At 42.2% G+C, this 20,500-nt stretch overlaps 1 protein-coding gene across 1 annotated transcript in view; it reads left to right on the top strand.

Moving 5' to 3' along the window:
* The window catches only part of fars2 (phenylalanyl-tRNA synthetase 2, mitochondrial), a 196,617-nt gene that overhangs the window by 67,250 nt on the left and 108,867 nt on the right, over positions 1–20,500 (top strand). Inside the window, exons 2-4 of the mRNA XM_077244126.1 lie at positions 14,738–15,391; positions 17,487–17,649; positions 17,733–17,864. Of these exons, the coding sequence (XP_077100241.1) occupies positions 14,738–15,391; positions 17,487–17,649; positions 17,733–17,864 (949 nt within the window). The remainder of the gene's footprint in view (positions 1–14,737; positions 15,392–17,486; positions 17,650–17,732; positions 17,865–20,500) is intronic.

Below are 20,500 nucleotides of genomic sequence, written 5' to 3'. Positions count from 1 at the left end.
AAGTACAAACAAACAAGCAGGACATGGAAAACAAAGTGATAGCAAGATTTCATGTCAAATGTAATGTTGACAGTCCTGATTACCTATTAACCACTTATTTAAGTTCTTGTACTACCTAAGTTCTTTAAGTTCCTTAAGTAATAAATGGTAGTGTGTCGATTCAATTGAAAATCACATATTTTAAAATATTACATAATTCATTGAAGTACTACAGTACTACTTGTCAAAAATTTTGACACTACTATTTTAATGTTTTTTTTGTTTTTGTTCTTTTTTTCTAAAAAGAAGTCTCTTATGCGCATCAAGCCTGCATTTATTTGATCAAAAATACAGAAATAATAGTTTTCTATTTTAATATACTTTAAAAATAAAATAATTTATTTCTGTAATGCAAATCTGGATTTTCAACAGCCATAACTCCAGTCTTTAGTGTCACATGATTCTTCAGAAATCATTCTAATATGCTGATTTATTATCAATGTTGAAACAGGTTCATGTTTTTTTAATGAACCTGTGATAATTTTTCAGGATTTATTGATGAATAAAAAGTTAAATAGAACAACATTAAATTAAAATAGAAATTATTTTTTAAGTCTTTACTGTCATTTTGTTAAATCAATTAAGCACATCCTTGCTTAAAGAAAGTATTAATTTCTTTTAAAAAAAAAGAAAGAAAGAAAATTACTGACCCCAAACTTTTGAACGGTTGTGTATATTGGTACAAAATATTTCTATTTTAAGATGCTGTCCTTTTTTTAAACTTAGAATCCTGAAAAAAGTATCAAAGGTTATAAGTAAATATAAGTATATTATAATAGAAAACAAGTATTTCGATAATTGCCTATTTCACAATATTACTGTTTTTTTCTGTATTTTGGATCAAATAAATGCAACCTTGATGAGCATAAAAGGCTTCTTTCAAAAACATTAAAAATAGTAGTGTCCAAACTTTTGGCCGATAGGCTAATAATATACTATTATACTTATATACTTATACTTATATATATACACTCACCTAAAGGATTATTAGGAACACCTGCTCAATTTCTCATTAATGCAATTATCTAATCAACCAATCACATGGCAATTGCTTCAATGCATTTAGGTGTGTGGTCCTGGTCAAGACAATCTCCTGAACTCCAAACTGAATGTCAGAATGGGAAAGAAAGGTGATTTAAGCTATTTTGAGCGTGGCATGGTTGTTGGTGCAAGAGGGGCCGGTCTGAGTATGTCACAATCTGCTCAGTTACTGGGATTTTCACGCACAACCATTTCTAGGGTTTACAAAGAATGGTGTGAGAAGGGAAAAACATCCAGTATTCGGCAGTCCTGTGGGCGAAAATGCCTTGTTGATGCTAGAGGTCAGAGGAGAATGGGCCGACTGATTCAAGCTGATAGAAGAGCAACTTTGACTGAAATAACTACTCGTTACAACTGAGGTATGCAGCAAAGCATTTGTGAAGCCACAACACGCACAACCTTGAGACGGATGGGCTACAACACCAGAAGACCCCACCGGGTACCACTCATGTCCACTACAAATAGGAAAAGGAGGCTACAATTTGCAAGAGCTCACCAAAATTGGACAGCTGGAGTCAGAATTTGGCGTAAACAGAATGAGAACATGGATCCATCATGCCTTGTTACCACTGTGCAGGCTGGTGGTGATGGTGTAATGGTGTGGGGGATATTTTCTTGGCACACTTTAGGCCCCTTAGTGCCAATTGGGCATAATTTAAATGCCACAGCCTACCTGAGCATTGTTTCGGACCATGTACATCCCTTTATGGCCACCATGTACCCATCCTCTGATGGCTACATCCAGCAGGATAATGCACCATGTCACAAAGCACGAATCATTTCAAATTGGTTTCTTGAACATGACAATGAGTTCACTATACTAAAATGGTCCCCACAGTCACCAGATCTCAACCCAATAGAGCATCTTTGGGAGGTGGTGGAATGGGAGCTGTGTGCCCTGGATGTGCATCCCACAAATCTCCATCAATTGCAAGATGCTATCCTATCAATATGGGCCAACATTTCTAAAGAATGCTTTCAGCACCTTGTTGAATCAATGCCATGTAGAATTAAGGCAGTTCTGAAGGTGAAAGGGGGTCAAACACAGTATTTGTCTGGTGTTCCTAATAATCCTTTAGGTGAGTGTGTGTGTATATATATATATATATATATATATATATATATACTGTAAATATATATATATATATATATATACAGTATATATATACTCCGTGGTTAAAGTGGGATTTGGTAGGTGGGGGAACCCTAAAATTTTGTGTAGGTGCAACAGGGGAAAATGACTCAACGTGGGACAACATATTGAGTATCGTGGTATAGCAATACATTTTGGGACAAGAGTGTCACTGTGGCACCACATATCACAATACTTATTTACTTGATATTTTAATGGTTTTATTTTGGTCTATCAACACTGATATTATGATGATGATATTATGTTAAAATTGCTGAACACTGGGCCAAAAATCGAGCCCTGGCATTGTAGCCACATCAGCCCAAATTACCCCCCACAGCCATGTGCATTTAAATGTGAGGTAATTAGGGGGGTTGGGGGGCATGCTCCCCCGAGAAAATTTTGATTTCTCTGACCTACATATGTGCAATTTAAGACTTTTGAAGGCCAAAAAAATTGATAATAAATAGCTAAACCATGTCAGTGTGCATTCGATTATTTGTCAATACCTGCTCTCTCATCTTAATCTTTATTTTTCTCTATCCTGCCGTATTTCTTCCCCTCCTAAAGCTGAACTTTGACTGATAGTCTTTTCAGATACGTCTGTGTCAGTGAAGAAAGTAAACATAGGCTCAACTGATGAGTTTTATGAATCATTTTCTTAGATAAGTTAATTTACTCAAGGCTACCAGGTCAGTATTGCCAATAGGAACCTTCTACAAGCTTCGGAATTTGAAAAGTAATTTTAAATAATACAAATCATAGGCTACGTTTAACGCAGTTGGTGGAATTGGAAAACGTTCCCTAAGGCATGGGTTGTGGAAACGCGTCAAAGCATTCTCATGTATAAATATGCAGCATTATTGCACGGTGATTTTGAACGAATATTTAATGTCGATAATGGTTTCATAATATTAAAACTAATCCTGCTATTGATATCTTTGTAAGACTGCCGACCCTATAGAACAGTGGCAAGGGAAAACAATGTCCGGCGAAATATCGAACATTACACTAACTTTACCGCGCTCAACCACCGTGAGTGCATTTCACGCATTTATAATCACTCGCGTTCAGCGGGGAGGAAGCGAGGTTGGTCGGCCAGTCGGTCCATCTCGGGACCAGTGATATTCGTTGAGATTAATGAATCTATTTAATCATTTATCTGAGGTGCCGGAACACAGTTCTGGACCGTTTCGGCCCACTTTAACCCCTGTATATACTGTATATATGCACTTCTTTTTTACATTAAGCCCCTGAGGAACTCACTGCACGGCACTGGTGTTAACTGGAGCACATCTCTTGAACGCTACTGACTGCAATGACACTGCATCGCAACTCACTCACTTTGTACTTGCGACTTCTCATAACACTCTTGTTGCTGACAGTATGCATGTGTTCCTGAGAGACTCACAGAGTGACAATGCCTCTATGTTATGCTGCTTGCTGGATCGAGAGAAAAAGAGTGATCAGATGAAAGGAAAAAATTTGTCTTTCGGCCTCATAAAATACTGCTTGGTCAAAGCAAATATGAAGAACTGTTATTGTGTGATAAATACAGCCCTGTGTCTTCAGAAAATCCAGCACCCGATCCAAACCTGCTAAATGCTCTGCAGAAAGAGAGAGAGAGAGAGAGAGAGAGAGAGAGAGTGAGAGATTGAGGGATTGAGAGAATGACTGAGAGGATGAACATACAGAATATGACTTAATAGAGAGGTCGAACAAAGGACAAAAAAGAGGAAAGTAAAATTAACTGTGTTCATGCCATTTTTTGGATATGTTCCATGGGAGTGGCATAGTTCATTGAATATTACTTTAAAATACCATGGTAATTAAGTGTGTTTAGACGTGAAGTAGGGGAATTGCATGGTTCTTTCAATGTGTGCCATAGTCTTAACATGGTTTTCTGTGAACTACCTTGTTCTACCATGGTAATACCATGCTGTTGTTGTTGTTGTTGTTTGTTATGTGTACTTCAGTGTACTTCCAAAAATACCATGGTACTATCATTATACATGTCCAAAAAACATGACAGTACCATGGTACTGTTTTTTAAGTGAATATATCCCTTACATAAAGTCCTGTGGTTGCAGTGTACTTTGGAATGTAGCATAGTACTAAAATTAATTTACCTTTTTTTATACCGTATGTCCAAAATACCATGGTAATACCATGATACCATGTACAAAAAACATGGTAGTACCATGGTACATTTCTTTAAGTGATTCTGTTGTATTCTCTGAAATTTCATGGGGAATCATGGCAATACCATGCATTTAGAAATGTACCGTAAATAGCATGATTCTATATCAGAGTTGAGCCAGTAAAGCCATGTTTTAGGGTGTATCATGGTTTTCTTAGAATTGCTTAAAACATTGTAATATCCATGGTACTTTTAAGGCACACTATGTACGATTTTTGGATCAAAATATCCCAAAACCACTAGAACAATGTTATATATTTTGTTGATATGTTTACTTACATTATCCCAAATGTTTCTAAGAATGTTTAAATCCAGAGAAATACGCAGTTCTCTTACGAGAGTATCTCTCGTACTGCGTAATATCTTACGCTATGGGGAAAACCCCTTTTCCACGAGATATTGAAGCCAAAAATTATACTTAATTTTGAATTAATGTAAAACGCTGTGCGGCAACATGCAGACATAGGCAAGACGGCTCGCGCGCCTATTGGCTGCCCTGCGGCAACAGCAGCATCCTATCGAGAGAGGCCCTGCGTGACGTGATACACATTGGGGGCGCTTCGTGCCCATTTCCTCACGTCCCGCCAGAATAGGCGTGGCCTTGGCCTATAAATACGCTCGACAGGCTGATACAAACTGATTTTCATCTCTTCAGCAAAGCACTACTGCATCGCTGGATCCGGAGTGAGAAGCCGCGCCGTTGACAGAAAGCCTTCTGCGGGACGAGCCTGAAGCCGCTGGCCTTCACCTCGCTGCCTTCAACAGCCGTACCTGCTACGCTTTCCGGCATCTATATCCTTTCACTGCTAAGAGTGTGTATTCGCCGCTGCGACTCACAATCTCACTGTATATCTCTCTCTCTCCTAAAAGAGCTGTGTCTTTTTAAAGATGCAAAGATCCTGAGGCTCGTGCCGAGCTACACTCAGCGACGGGGAACGTCATCTACGCTTCCTGCCTGGGTGAGGATAACGCGGCTCCCGCGCTCACTGACGGCGAATGCCCTCATTACGAGCTGATGCCCATGGTGACTCTGAGGACTCGCCTGGCATCCTTCTCAGAGCCTGCTCTTCCGCCCGCTGTAGTGCCGCGCTGTACTCAGCGGGTCCCCGAGCCTTCTCCAGCCCATGAAAACTCGCCGATTCGCCCGCCAGCTTCACCAGCTTCACTCGAGTCGCTTGCTGACAGACAACGGCCGCCGCGCGCCTCCGCTTCCGCCGTTAATGACGACGAGATAGCTGCATCTATAGAGAAGGCCAGCTGCTCTATCCTGGCGTCGGACAGTGAGGATTGGGCAAGCTCTGCGGACCTCCCTTCCTCTGCCCGCGAGTCGTCAGGGAAACGGGCCAGCATCAAAACCGCGGTGCGGCTAGCTTTCTTTACGTTACAAGAAAGCTACCCCGCCCCCCGTGGACATGCATCACCGGAGAAATTAGGAAAGAGTTTGTTTTGGTCCCGCTGAGGCCGGATCAATCTCCATTTCTCAAATATTTCTCAGCTCCTCGTAGTCTGAGCGGCTGAAAATGTCAATATTGCGGCAATGAGCTTGTTGTATAACACGCACGCCTGCAAACAAACGCCGAAACACACAAAACTGTGATGACGCTCTGACCCGTGGGCACGCGTCACCGGCGAAATGAGGAAAGACTGTGTTTTTGTCCCGCTGAGGCCGGACCAACACACACACAAAACTGTGATGACGCTCTCTTATCTGCACGAGAGACCCGTGTTCGATCCCAGGTCTCGCAGCAGATAAAAAAAAAAAAAAAAGTCTTGCCGCGGCCAGACTTCCACCGAACTTTCGCTCGTTCAGTTCCACAAAATGGGACTGTTCCAGTGTATTTTGCAGTAAACAAGCCGGTACCATGGCCCGCTTGCCTGCACACAAATGCCGTTTCCACGGCGACCCAGAAAAATCATATAAGCAGTGTATTTTCTGGTATTCCGGCCACAGCCGATGGTGTTATGAGTGTAATAAAAATGCCCACAACCCAGTGTTCATTTCTACACACAAACACAGCCCGCCACAGTGCAGGGCTCGCACAAATGAGGTCGACTCATGTCAATTGTGCATTAAATGTAGTGAATGTGCCCACAACCCAGTGCCCACAAACACTACACACTGCATGTACCACGGTTTCTGTAAAACAAAACCAACACACATACAGTCAGCTAAGACCCACGGTGTTTAAGTTTCGGCGCGGCCAGACTCCCCCGAAACTTCTCGCTCGTTCAGTTCCAAACAATGTGACTGTTCCAGTGTATTTCGCAGTAAACAAGCCGGTACCACAGCCCGCTTGCCTGCACACAAACTCCATTTTTACGGCGACCCAGATAAATCCCAAAAAGAGTGTATTTTCTGGTATTCCCTGCCACGGCCGATGGTGTTATGAGTGTTGTAAGAATGCCCACGTCTCAGTGCCCATTCCCACACACAGATACAGCCCGCCACAGTTCAGGGCTAGCACAAATAAAATAGACTCATGTCGATTGTGAAAAAAAAAAAAAATGTAGTGAATGTGCCCACGACACAGTGCCCACAAACAATACACGATACGTGTCCCTCGGTTTCTGTAAAAACGAAACCGACGCACATTCAGTCAGCACAAGCCGACGGTGTTTTCAGTGCAGTGAGTGTGCCGGCTGTCCCGCGCCCACATTCCCTCACAGACACGCTCAACCCCATGGGGTTTGTCCCGCTCGCTCTCTCTCCAGAATCTGTCATAGAGAATTGGAGCGCGACCAGGCTGCCCGCCATGATCGGCGCGCCTCCCGCCTCGCACACTGTAAACACAGTGTTTATGTCTCAGCACACCGAAGCTCTGCGGCCGCCGCTATGCCGCAGCCAGAGCCCGGATTTCATTCTACCTCTAGCTATTCACGCAGAGGCATGGGCAAAGCTCCCCGGGGTATCAGAATGGGTGTTGAACACTATAAAAAGAGACTATTCACTACAGTTCGCTCGACATCCCCGCCGTTACACTGCGCGAGTCGAAACCACGGTAAAAAATGAAGTATCTCATCTACTTCGAGCCGTAATAGCGAAACTGCTGAGCAAAGGGGCCATAGAACCTTTATCTCAGGCTCGGAGCGAAGGGGGGCTATGCAGAAGATATTTTCTGGTACCGAAAAAAGACAGGGGTCTCAGACCCATTCTAGATCTGCGACTGCTAAACAGAGTGCTTATGAAGCGCCAGTTCAGAATGCTGAAAACCAGGAAGATCCTCACGCAAGTGCGCCAGGGAGACTGGTTTATGTCAATAGATCTGAAAGACGCCGTTTTCCAAAATCAGATAGCGTCACGTCACAGGCGATTCTTGAAATTCGCCTTCGAGGGCCAGCCATATCAATACACAGTCCTACCATTCGGCCTATCCCTAGCACCCCGTAGATTTACGAAGTGCATGGACGCAGCCCTTGCACTCCTGAGACTTCAGGGCATGCAAGTTTTGAACTGCTTGGACGATTGGCTGATTCTAGCTCGATCACATTCAGAGCTCATTGAACACAGAACCACATTACTCGAGCATCTCGAGAATCTGGGTCTCACAGTCAATTGGGCGAAGGGTTCGCTGTTTCCCAGCCAGAAAATCTCTTTTCTGGGAACAGTGCGGGACTCGATGTCTATGACAGCACGTCTGTCGCCGGAGCACGAACTGGACATTCAGCGCGCCGCAAAATCCTTTCGCCGCGGCTCTATAGTCCCGCTCAAAAGGTTTCAGAAAATGCTGGGCCTCATGGCCTTGCCATCTTCAGTACTTCAGCGGGGCCTGCTTCGCATACGCCCACTGCAGTTATGGCTAAAAGCGCGAGTTCCACCCCGGGCATGGACCTCTGGTCTGTTTCGCCTCAGGGTCGACAAGAAATGCGTTTTCGGCTCTGGAACCTTGGAAAATATATCCGACTGGTGTCAGTCAGGCGTGAGTCTGGGGACTCCCTCGAGTGTGACGGTGGTGTCCACGTACGCCTCCACCTCGGGATGGGGAGCGCTGCTCGAGGGCAGCTCCTACACATAAACTGTCTGGAAATGCTGATAGGGGACAACGCGCTACGGCGCGTTTGTCCCCAGATAAAAGGCTGCCACATCTTAAGTCCGGTCAGACAACATGTCAGTGGTGGCATACATAAATCGCCAGGGTGGCGTCAGGTCCCGAAACCTTTACAGGCTGACGGAACGCCTCCTGGTCTTGGCTCAGCACAACCTGCTTTCATGGAAAGCAGCGCATGTGCCTGGTCGCCTGAATCTGGGACAAGACTGTCTGTCCAGAAACAATGTCACAGCAGGGGAATGGTCCCTGCACCCGCAGACGATCCAACTGCTGTTGGAGTGACATTCGGCAGAGCGCACGTGGACTTGTTCGTGTCCCAAGAAAACGCTCACTGTCCAAACTTTTTCTCCAAGTGCAGGGATGCGCTGGCCCACGTATGGCCCCGCTGCCCCCTCTATGCTTTTCCCCCCGTCTCGCTCCTGCCTCAAGTGCTGGAACGAATCAGGGAAAACGGATGCCCAGTGCTGCTCGTGGCACCGCTCTGGACGAACCAGAATTGGTTCCCAGACCTGATGCGGCTGACCAGCACTGCCCCGTGGCCGATACAGGTGAGGAGAGACCTCCTCTCTCAGGCAAAGGGCTCGATTTGGCATCCTCGCCCGGATTTATGATCCCTACATGCATTGGTTAGACACAATCACACAGGCTAGAAACGGCTCTATTCCTCAAAGTGGTCGGTGTTCTCTGCCTGGTGTCAAGCTCAGGGCTTTTCACCCGCAGACTGCGGGGTTACGGAAGTGCTCTCCTTCCTTCAGGAGCTGCTAGATAAGGGCAGAACCCCATCCACGCTCAAAGTATACGTGGCGGCCATAGCGGCGTTTGCAAAACCGAAGTCTGGCCAGTCACTGGGGAAAAACGACCTGGTCGTGCGATACCTCAGGGGAGCTCGGAGACTGAATCCTCCCAGACCCCCCCTTCGAGCCAATCCATTCGTCAGACATGAAACATCTGTCTCTCAAAACGGTATTCCTTATGGCTCTCGCTTCAGTGAAGCGCGTAGGGGACTTGCAAGCGTTTTCAGTAAACGCGTCATGCATGGAGTTTGGGCCTAATGACTCAAAAGTCATACTCAAACCAAGGCATGGGTACGTGCCCAAATCCCTCAACACACAGTTCAGGGCCCAGGTTATTTCCCTGAGCGCCCTCCCGGTTCATGATGAGGAGGAGGATGCGAGTCTCCTCTGCCCTGTCAGGGCACTGAGAGCTTATGTGTCCCGCTCGTCTGTCTTCAGAGAGACTGAGCAGCTCTTCGTTTTGTTTGGCGGACACTCCAAGGGACTGCCCGCATCAAAACAGAGCCTATCCAGATGGATAGTCGATGCCATAGCGCTGGCTTACACTTCTAAGGGCCTGCAGTGTCCTTTTGGTGTCAGAGCGCACTCCACAAGGGGCGTGGCCTCGTCGTGGGCGTGGTCTAGCGGGATTTACCTTGCAAGATATCTGTATGGCGGCAGGCTGGGCCTCGCCGTCTACATTTATAAGGTTTTATAACCTAGAGGTTCCCGCCTTACAGGCCAAGCTGCTGTCGGTCTAGAATTCAGTACTATCTGCCCCGCTGCGCCGGCGCAGAATGCTGAGTTTTGCTTGTGCATCGCTCACTGATCGGTAGAACAGCTCCATGGGTGTTGAATAACCCGTACTTATACCCATAGCGTAAGATACTACGCAGTACGAGAGATACTCTCATAAGAGAACGTACTGCATTGTGTTCCCCATAGCTTAAGATATTACGCACTACAAGAGATACTCTCGTAAGAGAACGTACTCGGTTACTAACGTAACCTCGGTTCTCTCTAGAGAGGGAACTAGTACTGCGTATCTTGCCGTGCATACAACAGCGCTGGTTCGGTTCAGTGATGAAAACCAGTTTGTATCAGCCTGTCGAGCGTATTTATAGGCCAAGGCCACGGCTATTCTGGCGGGACGTGACGAAATAGGCGCGAAGCGCTCCCATTGGGTATCACGTAACGCAGGGCCTCTCTCGATAGGCTGCTGCTGTTGCCGCAGGGCAGCCAATAGGCGCGCGAGCCGTCTTGCCTATATCTGCATGCTCCCGCACAGCGTTTTGCATTAATTCAAAATTAAGTATAATTTTTGGCTTCAATATCTCGTGGAAAAGGGGTTTTCCCCATAGCGTAAGATATTACGCAGTACTTGTTCCCTCTCTAGAGAGAACCGAGGTTACTTAGTAACCGAGTACGTTTTAACCAGGACCTATCAATGACATCATACCCACGTTAGCCTCGATTTACGGTTATATTGTGTAGAAACCATGGAAACGCCAAAGATGCTTAAATAAATTATGTGTTTTATTAGACAGGTGAGCAACTGTTTGGGTACATTCATCAACAGAAAACAAATATATGTTATACAGCTCAACACAGTTAATCTTATTGTTTAAATCTCTTTTTCTTGATTTACCGCAAGTACCATGTTTTACCATCCTCTATATCAATCTAGTTCACTGCAGTGTGTAACATGTCTCATATAGTAGCCGGCCAAGCGAATGCACAGAGTAGCATTGTAACATCTTTCAACACACTCAAATGTATCTAATATGATAAAACTGCGCTCCGTTACCCCACATACGCGTGGCCGGAAGAAGCTTTGGTTAATAAAAGCTCTCGAGCCGTATGTCACGCTCGTCTATCGTTAGCAAACGCTCCAGCGGCTTGTTCTTCCCCAACGGCTTTCGTAACGTTAATTAATCTTTAATACATTACCGGTCATCCATAAATATGATTTCTACCGAGTCCCGTCGTATTTTCCACCGGCTGGAGGGGTGAAGACAACAGCTCCCATGATCCCGCCAAATCAAGGCGTCATCAAGCCACGCCTTTGTTTTGAATAAACGACCTCTAGTGGCAAAAATTACATAGTGTGGCTTTAATTTTGAGTATACAATGGAAATAGCATGTGCCATTAGTTGGTTTTCTTTTAATTACTTTAAATTATCTGCGTAAATTACCTTATTTTATTTCGAACATATATCTTGGGAAAAGCAAATGCCATAGTTGTACCATGGTATTCTTTAAAGTGCCTTGAGTACATTTTATAGATGTATTTCGTAGCATTGTATCATGTGAATATGTGGTACATGAATACAGTAATCATCCAGTGCTTTATTGTAAGGGTACAAGCAATAGAAAGGCATCAGAAATTGTCAGAGACCGAGAAAACGAAACAAAATGAGCAAATCAAAGGGGGGCGATGAGGACCACCCTTAATTCAATTACACTCCTCTCCACATAAATCACGTCCACACCCCGGGTTGAGCACGCTATGCGATGGATGTTTTTATGTGCGGTGTGCTGGCAGCAAAGACAATGAGATGAGCATCTGTTTGTCTGTCTCTCCATTTGTGAGGGCTTAAACTCTCACCTGCTATTTCATCACTCTCTCACGGGGCCTCGCTTTCTATGTCACAAGTTAGAACAGGCACTGTGCATCTCACAAGGGGTTTCTGAGGTTAAGTCCACTGTGCACAAGCTCATCTGACATCCCAGTAATGTAATCTAACTCTCATACTGCTCGACAGAAGCCCAGTGAGCCTGAGAATATCCACTGCACGTACAACAGCGTTTATTACCAGAGCGAGACCGAGACGCAGCAGTGGCCATCAAACGACTTCAGAGTTCGTATTCGCTCTTAAAGGGTTAGTTCACCCAAAAGTGATCATAAAACTAATCCAAATGAATTGAGCGGTTTAGTCCAAATTTTCTGAAGAGAGAATATCACTTTATATGATGAACAGATTCAATTTGGCTTTTATTCACATATAAACATTGATCTGCGAACATAAACAGAAGCTCAACCGGACCTGCTTGATGCACAAGAATGAACCTCATTGGTTCTTGCTGAAGCTCAAACGATTTACTAAACAGGGCAAATTAGCGTGAGAGCGCAGTCCCATAAAAGCACCGATGGGAATGGAAAGTTCTGCTCGTGATCTACTGACGACACGCACATTAAAGAACACAGACACAGCCGGATCATTTCCATAATGACCAACACAATCTACCATGAGCAGTGCAAATTACTGTCTGGTTTAAAATATGCTTTTTTGGGCGGTAAATAATAGCGCAAACACCAGTAAAGCGCAAACCTTAGTAAATCACCTTGCGTGATTCATTTAAATACTTTCCTCCCATAAATTTTGTGACTGAAAGGGAAACTTCTACAAATGCATATGCAATAAGGTCAGCCGCCAAAATAGCACTGTCCTCGCCTTTTCAGTGCTAATATTTCAATGTGTGTCTTTAGTAAATCCTGACAGCAGTTTTTGTTTACGCCAGAAGAGGGTTTACACTGGCGACAACTGCCCTTAGTCTTTCACTCAAAATATTCACAAAAATCCAACCTTTAAAGGGGCTCTAAACGATGTTGGATGACGTCACTTCTTGTTGACGTTTAAAGTATTGTCAAACAAAACAGAGGCTAGCTTTACCCTCCCTCCTCCTCACCTGTGCACTAACCCCCCAAACCCCGCCCCCAAACCCTTCTTGTCGGTTATTGGCTGGAATAGTTTGTTATGTTTCGTGGTGCGGGTTAGCCCAGTTTGTTTTTGTTGCAGTGTGTGTAGTCTGCAGGGACCGTGTTTTTACAGTGTGTTCAGGAGACAGGCAGCTAGCGGATAGTGAGGAAATGTTTGCTGTATGTGACAAAAAATGTTTTGGCCTATAAAACGCGTGACATCGCTTAGAGCACCTTTAAAGTAAAATACAATTATATTTATTCGACAATAATCGATCGGCACCCCTTAATTTAATGCTTTGTGCAGCCTCCCTTTTCCAAGATAACAGCTCTGAATCTTCTCCTATAATGTGTAATAAAGTTGATGAACATAAGATGAGATCTGCGCCCATTCCCCTATACATAATCTCTCCAGATTCAGAGCTCCATGCTTCTGGACTCTGTTCTTCAGCTCATCCCACAGGTTTGTATGTGGTTTGGGTCAGGGGACTGCTATGTCCACAGCAAAACCTCCATCATGTGGACAGTGAATTAATTATTCTGTTCATTTTGAGATGTGCTTTGGATCATTGTCATGCTGGAAGATTTAACCATCCCCCAGTTTAAGCTTCCTGACAGGGTCAGTTAATTTAATATCTGCTGGTACTTGATGGGGTTTATGACACAGTGTATCCTAACACAACTTGTCCTGGGTTTTTGGAAGAAAATTAGCCTTCCATTACAGATTCACCAACATACTTCATAGTGAGGATTATGTACTGTTCAACTTGGTGTTTTTCCAAAAAGCTTTATTTTGGTCTCATCTGACTCAATATCTCAATATAGACACATGTTCTCATCCAGGATAACTAATAAATAAGCTTAATAAATAGCTTCAAACCTTTTATTGAAGTCTGAGAGTATTTGAAGGTCGTAAATGTGTTACAAAAATGTTTGTATTTTATTTTGGCATCTATGGAATACAGCAAATGTTGCATTGTAAAAAGTACTTTACTACTTTGCTAAAATTCTTCTATCAGAGAGGGTTTTAGCAAGACAGACAGTACAGTAAATAGGATAGACGCTTGTTTGGTGCTTGTGAAACCCCAAAATATACACTAGAATTAAATTGCTTTGGGACAATAAGGTATTTTCTTCTCACACAGAAATCAATACTTTTATTTATTTTATTTAAAAAATCCTGAAAATAAAAAATAAATCACAATTTCCACAAACATGTGAAGCAGCACAACTGTTTTCAACATTGATGATAATCATAAATGCTTCTTGAGCAGCAAACCGGCATATTAAAATGTTTTCTGAAGGATCATGTGACACTGGAGTAAATGATGCTGAAAATTCAGCTTTACTAAATGCAAAGAAAAGAAATCTAAACAAACTGACTAGTTGACTTCAATAATTAATTGCATTATTGGTTGATTGGTCGATCCAGGGTTATTATAGTTAACTAAAGCTAAAACCATAAAAGAACACATTTGTGTCACTTGAAATAAAAGCGTTAACTAAAATAGTTAAAACTGATATAACTAAAACTATATAGATAAAAACATAATAAAAATACTAAATAATAAAAACAAATTACAAAAACACTACAAAATTACTAACATTGTAAAATGAATATATATATATATATATATATATATATATATATATATTAAACAAACAATTCAAAACCTCAAGGATATTAAAACATCTCTGAGTTGACCAATTCTTCCCATCCCTTTAGCATTGCTGATAATTCTGTTTGAAACAGGAAGAGGAATACAGACTTCACAGAACTAAAGTATTTCTCTGTTTTCTTTACAGACTCATGGACCAGCTACTATGAGGTTATTCAGCAGTTCCCAGACTCTCCTCCCTCTCCTCAAACACATTATCTGTCACTGTCCCGCTGACTGTCGGTGGACCAGAGCCCTCACCCCGTCCTGCAAACTGCACTCCTGCAGGGCCCTGTCGACGGATGGCTCCGCTCCTCAGCCACGCGTCACTGAAAACTCAGTCGAAGTTTTCAGCCATGTCTACCCACGAGATGACATGACCAATGTGACGGCTAAAATCTTGTCTAAAGTTGGCTGTCAGCTTCACAACCGGCCCCACCACCCCTTGTGGCTTATTAAAGAGCGCATCAAAGACCATTTCTACCGCTCGTACATCGGTCGCACCGGAAACCCACTCTTTTCTGTACATGACAATCTCAGGCCAGTAGTGACAGTGGAGCAGAACTTCGACAGCCTGCTCATTCCTCCTGATCATCCCAGTCGGAAAAAAGGAGACAATTACTACCTGAACCGCACACACATGTTGCGGGCTCACACCTCGGCCCACCAGAAGGAGCTGGTGCGTTCGGGACTCGACTGCTTTCTGATGGCTGGAGATGTGTACAGACGAGATGAGATCGACTCCAGACACTATCCTGTCTTCCACCAGATGGAGGGAGTGCGGCTTTTCTCCAACCATGAGGTCAGAATAGTGTCCGTTATGGAGGACAGGAGTGCCTGACTAAAAAAAAAAAAGTCAACTAATTAAAAAATTAGGGATATTTAGAGTTGGCATGAATTGGAAAACTAGTGCATGTTCTAAATGCATGTTATTGAGAGCGATTCATCAGTGAATAATGTAAAAAAAAAAAAAATGACCACCTTCTTAATCAAAATATCATAACTGGGTCTTCCTGTAAAATGACAGACTGCCAGTGAAATCTTGCGGTTGATTGTAAGAAAGGGGTGGGGTTTAAGCTGACCGAATGATTGGAGAAGTCTGGCTTATGTGATGCAATCATTTTAAACCCCACCCCTTTCTTACAATCAACTGCAAGATCACTTTCAGATCTGCTTCCATCCAGTGAACATCCAGTGCATTAAACCAAGCTCCAGTCCCACATTTCTTACTTCTCTATAATCCGTTTCACATGGACATACGCCATAATATGGAAGAAAATATGTTTACATTAAAATATGCAATACTATTGTAAATAAAAGACTAAATAATCATAAAGTAATACACATTAGTTACATTTTACAATAAAATAATTACAAAACATTAAAATAATAATATTAATACTACTACTACCATTTCATCCCAACTTTAAAATAATTTAAACGTTTAAATAAAAATATTCAATCATTTTGTAAATAAAACAGTAAAAGTGTATAAAATGCATATTTATAAGTATTATAATCAGGGCTTGACATTAACACCCACCAATCCACCAAATGCGGGTGAATTTCAGTAGTGGCGTGTAACACAGTCACTCGCAGTACTGTCAAAAATATTGATTTTCATTATTACATATCGATTAGGTGCAGGGCAGTATGACCAAAAATCCATATCACGGTATTTTTCAAAATTATTCCGGTTTCAGGGTATATGACGTGTTATTTTTTTATGTCAAAATGCCAGTCTTGGGGAGTTTTCACGTAAACACAGTCACTTACGTTTTAAGTGAACATAAACAGTTGACAGAAAATGCATGTGTAATTTTTTTGTGTCAGGTCTTAAAGTGACACGAGCCTAATATTCCTGCTGCAAAATTATGAGATAATATTAAAAGTATCTATTTGGCAGCTTACATAATCTTTGGAAATCCACTAGCCTCAGTGGCTGGTGAACAAAAAAGTTGATGTCAAGCCCTGATTATTATAATAAAATAACTATAATACTAATAAAACATTAAAATGATTATATTAATCAATATTACTACTAGCCAGTCGAGTTAAAAACATATCGTTGTATGGTTTCATTGAACATTCCACTGCATTTTAAGACATTAATTTAATTCAGCGAATTGAATGAAATATTTATTTGTCAATTTGAAGAGTTAGGTATGTGTGTATTTTATTTATTTATTGTTTAAATTATTAGTGCATTGATAATGAATGCAATGATAATTGAAATTGTTTAATTTCTGAGCAACTGAAACAGAATTGCAAAAACGATTCCCCGTGTCAATCAGTCACGTGATTGGTTGAGCCACTGTTGCTTGGTGTGTTTCCCGAAGCCAATTATGCCCACCAGTTCCATCGTTACCAACACAATACACCTGAACTTGCGACCATAGTTGGCTAACGATCCTTTTGGGAAACGCACCACTGGTCAGGATGATCAAAGAAACAGAGTGATGTTTTGAAAGAACCCACTGTGTTCACTTTTTGGCAAGGTAAACTAAAATGTCTTACTCCCAGTTTTCTCTCTTAAACTGTTATAGAAACACACTAAACACACCAAGCAGCAGTGGCTCAACCAATCACGTGACTGATTGACACGGTGAATCTTTTTTGCAATTCTGTTTCAGTTGCTCAGAAATTAAACCATTTCAGTTATCAGTGCATTCATTATCAATGCACTAAAAATAAAAACAAAATGTTATAGAAGAAAGTATTTACAAACTTGATCTTTCAAAGCTTTTCCAGAAGCCCTTGCCTATCCGTGTAGAAAAAGCTGTTTATTTAAAGCATCCAGACTGTAATAAATAGGTTGTTTGAGGACAGGTATCAGAAGTCATGATGAAATCATAATCTTTCTGAACACTTGTTTTCGCCCTTCCTCTCTCTATCAGCTGTTTGCTCGAGTGGAGAATGGTGAAGACCTGTGTTTGTTTGAGAGCGCTGGCCGCCGCACGCCTCAGAAACAGCAAACACACACGCTGGAGGCCGTCAAACTCGTGGAGTTCGATCTGAAGCGGGCACTCACGCACCTCATGCGACACCTTTTTGGGGACGGTAGGAATCCTGTGATGTTCTCACTTTATTTTCCCCTCACTTCCTCTGTTCAGCTCCTCCATCTGTCTGATTCTGTCTTGCAGATCTGGAGATCCGCTGGGTGGACTGCTACTTTCCTTTCACACACCCCTCCTTCGAGATGGAGGTGCGCTTCCAGGGCGACTGGTTGGAGGTGCTGGGATGTGGAGTGATGGAACAGGAACTGGTCCGCTCAGGTCAGGAGACACACCCAACACTCACTCACACTTTAAACAAGCTATAACCATTTTCAGTAAGAACTGCTGATTTGAGGTGGCAAAATGAATTTGAAAACTAATCGGACGGGATTAGTTTTACAAGGATCGATGGAGTAATGTAATTTTACCACAGTACGACTGTAATATCAATGGCTAATTCGCACGGGATAAGAGATCTCAGTAAAACTAGCAGAAGTGTGAGGAGTAACTCTTGCGCCACCCTCCTGGTGTCATGTGTGTATTACGTTGCTTCCTGATATCATGTGCACATGATAACCCACATAACACACATAACCTATATTTATATATACAGTATAAAACAGTTATGTCCAGTCGAATGATGTATTAATTAACTTCGGATTGGATTGTGTTGGTAATAGGCGCTTGCCTAACGCTAAAAGATGTTTCGTGCCTCTAACAAGTGCTTTCAACCTTCTTTTTTTTATATGATTGGTATGTAAAAAAACCTTCTGCCTCAGATTTGTCCCAGCGTCCAGAACGCAACTGAATGCTTTTTTAAGCGCCTCCATACTTGAAAAACAGCGGAAAACTACTTTTAAACAGGAAATGATGGAGTATTTACGCACATATTTACAGCGGGTCTATTCGCACTGGATTAGTATTACCTGAGGTCATTTTTCTGGACATTTTTACAGAAGGGAAAAGTCGCAGTAATCTTTACTGATATGGTCCGTAATGATTACTGAGATGCACATTCAGACGGGACTAAAATCACTGAGTAGCTCTGGTAATCATTACTTTACCCCACCTCTCCATGTTAAACTTGTCCCGTCCGAATAGAGCTATAGACGTCAAACAGGAAGTTCAACAGTATGCAAATTAGCTGTGAGACGATACAGCAACCACCAATGAGAGTACAGATAGCGGAGTTGACACGATTCGTCTTGTGATAAAGTTTAATACAGCAATTGTGTAGAAATGACCGATCTCAAACAACAGTACAGCGAGCGTCGACCTCCGGTGATTTAAGTCATTTGAGTCAAATGAACCCGCTTAGATTACTTATCCCAAACATGAGCACTAGTGCCTGCGCTGGGATAGTGTATACTGCGCTACGCTCGACATTTTACCGTATTGATAGATATTTTTGCAGGGTTGTCTGTAGGCAAAACTGTTTTAAGTTATTTAAACGTGAGATTGATACGGAAGCTCATTTTCTCAACATAAGAAAACAATCATGCTTCGGGAAATCATAACTATGACATAAATAATCATAATCATGGCATAAAAAGTAAAATGAGATATTAAGATATATTTATGAGATAGAAAAGGGGACATTGACGTACAAAGTCAAAATTATGAGATAAAAAGTCAGAATTATGACAAAGTTGAGTTGTCATAATTATTTTTTTCGCTCATAATGTCAATATTTTTGTCATAATTTAGTACCTTAATTTTAGTATTCATGTCATGATAATGACTTTTATGCAAGTAAATATAAAATAAATATAAACGTTTTATGATTTACCATAGCATGATTTTTTTTCCCTCTTAAATGGAAAAAATAGGCTTTCATATGTTGAAGCAAAACTGTGAAGTATTGAAAAAATACATAGTGGGACGCATCCCAAACAAGTCAAGATGAGGAAGATCTTTTTTAGAATTTAGACTCTCAACTATTTGTGTTATAACATTAGATTTATTGTTTCTGGTGAATAATCTTGTCCAAAAAAATAATAAAAAAAATAGACGTGTTTTTTTTATTTTATTTTTATTTTACATATGGTTTTCTAGCAAAACAACGACATCATAACATGGTTTCACCACTATATAAGATTATTAAAGGTCCATTTTAAGCATGACTGTATAGTGCATGTCATGCGAAGCACGCTAATGCTTGAGCCTGTTGCTAAACTCTAAACTCTAATGCACAAAATGCCACACACATCTCCCATCATCTCTATGCCTACAGTACAGTGGCCACACCTGTGAGCCACAGAGAAAGGCGTTCTGCCTCTGCCAGTAGAGAGCGCTGTTGTGCAGTGTTGTGTGAGGCATCCATCCCTGATAAAGTGGATGGGATAGTCCCATATGAGGGAGATCCAAGCGTCTCAGTAAGGGGGAGGGGAAGGACACACGTGACATGGTTTTCCTCCCTCGGGATGGACCCAGTATGACCACTCCTCCTCCTCCACTGGCCCAGTCATCTCACTCCTCACTGCCACTTAATTCTTCAGTCTCATCTGCTCTCTTCATCGATCCTGTGTGTGTTAAACAGCACACACTCCCCCACCGTCTGCATGTGGAACATGTAACAGCCAATTAACAACAGTGCCACTCAACAGCGAGTGATCGCTTTTTCCTCACTGCTCTGTTAACGTTAGGATCTCACACACGTGTATCAGTATTCCCTGGTAAAGACACGAGTCCTGTTGCCTGGCATTTACAATTAAGATCCATTCTGAGAAGAGATTTACACATTCCTTTTCTGGCTTTTCCTTTTTGCCATTTTTAAATAATTTTTTTTTAGTTATTTAGCATGGTGATTTACTAATGATTATTATGAATTTATCAAAAGTGACAATAAAGCAATTTCTAATTTTACAAAAGGTTTTATATTTCAAATAAATGCTGTTCTTTTGATCTTTCTATTC

The sequence above is a fragment of the Siphateles boraxobius genome, unplaced genomic scaffold (assembly GCF_051911475.1).
Source record: "Siphateles boraxobius isolate OS27281-9 unplaced genomic scaffold, OSU_SipBor_1 26, whole genome shotgun sequence".
Taxonomy (NCBI): Eukaryota; Metazoa; Chordata; class Actinopteri; order Cypriniformes; family Leuciscidae; genus Siphateles; species Siphateles boraxobius.
The sequence above is the reverse complement of the archived record's forward strand: the minus strand, read 5'-3'. Positions and strand labels throughout refer to the sequence as shown.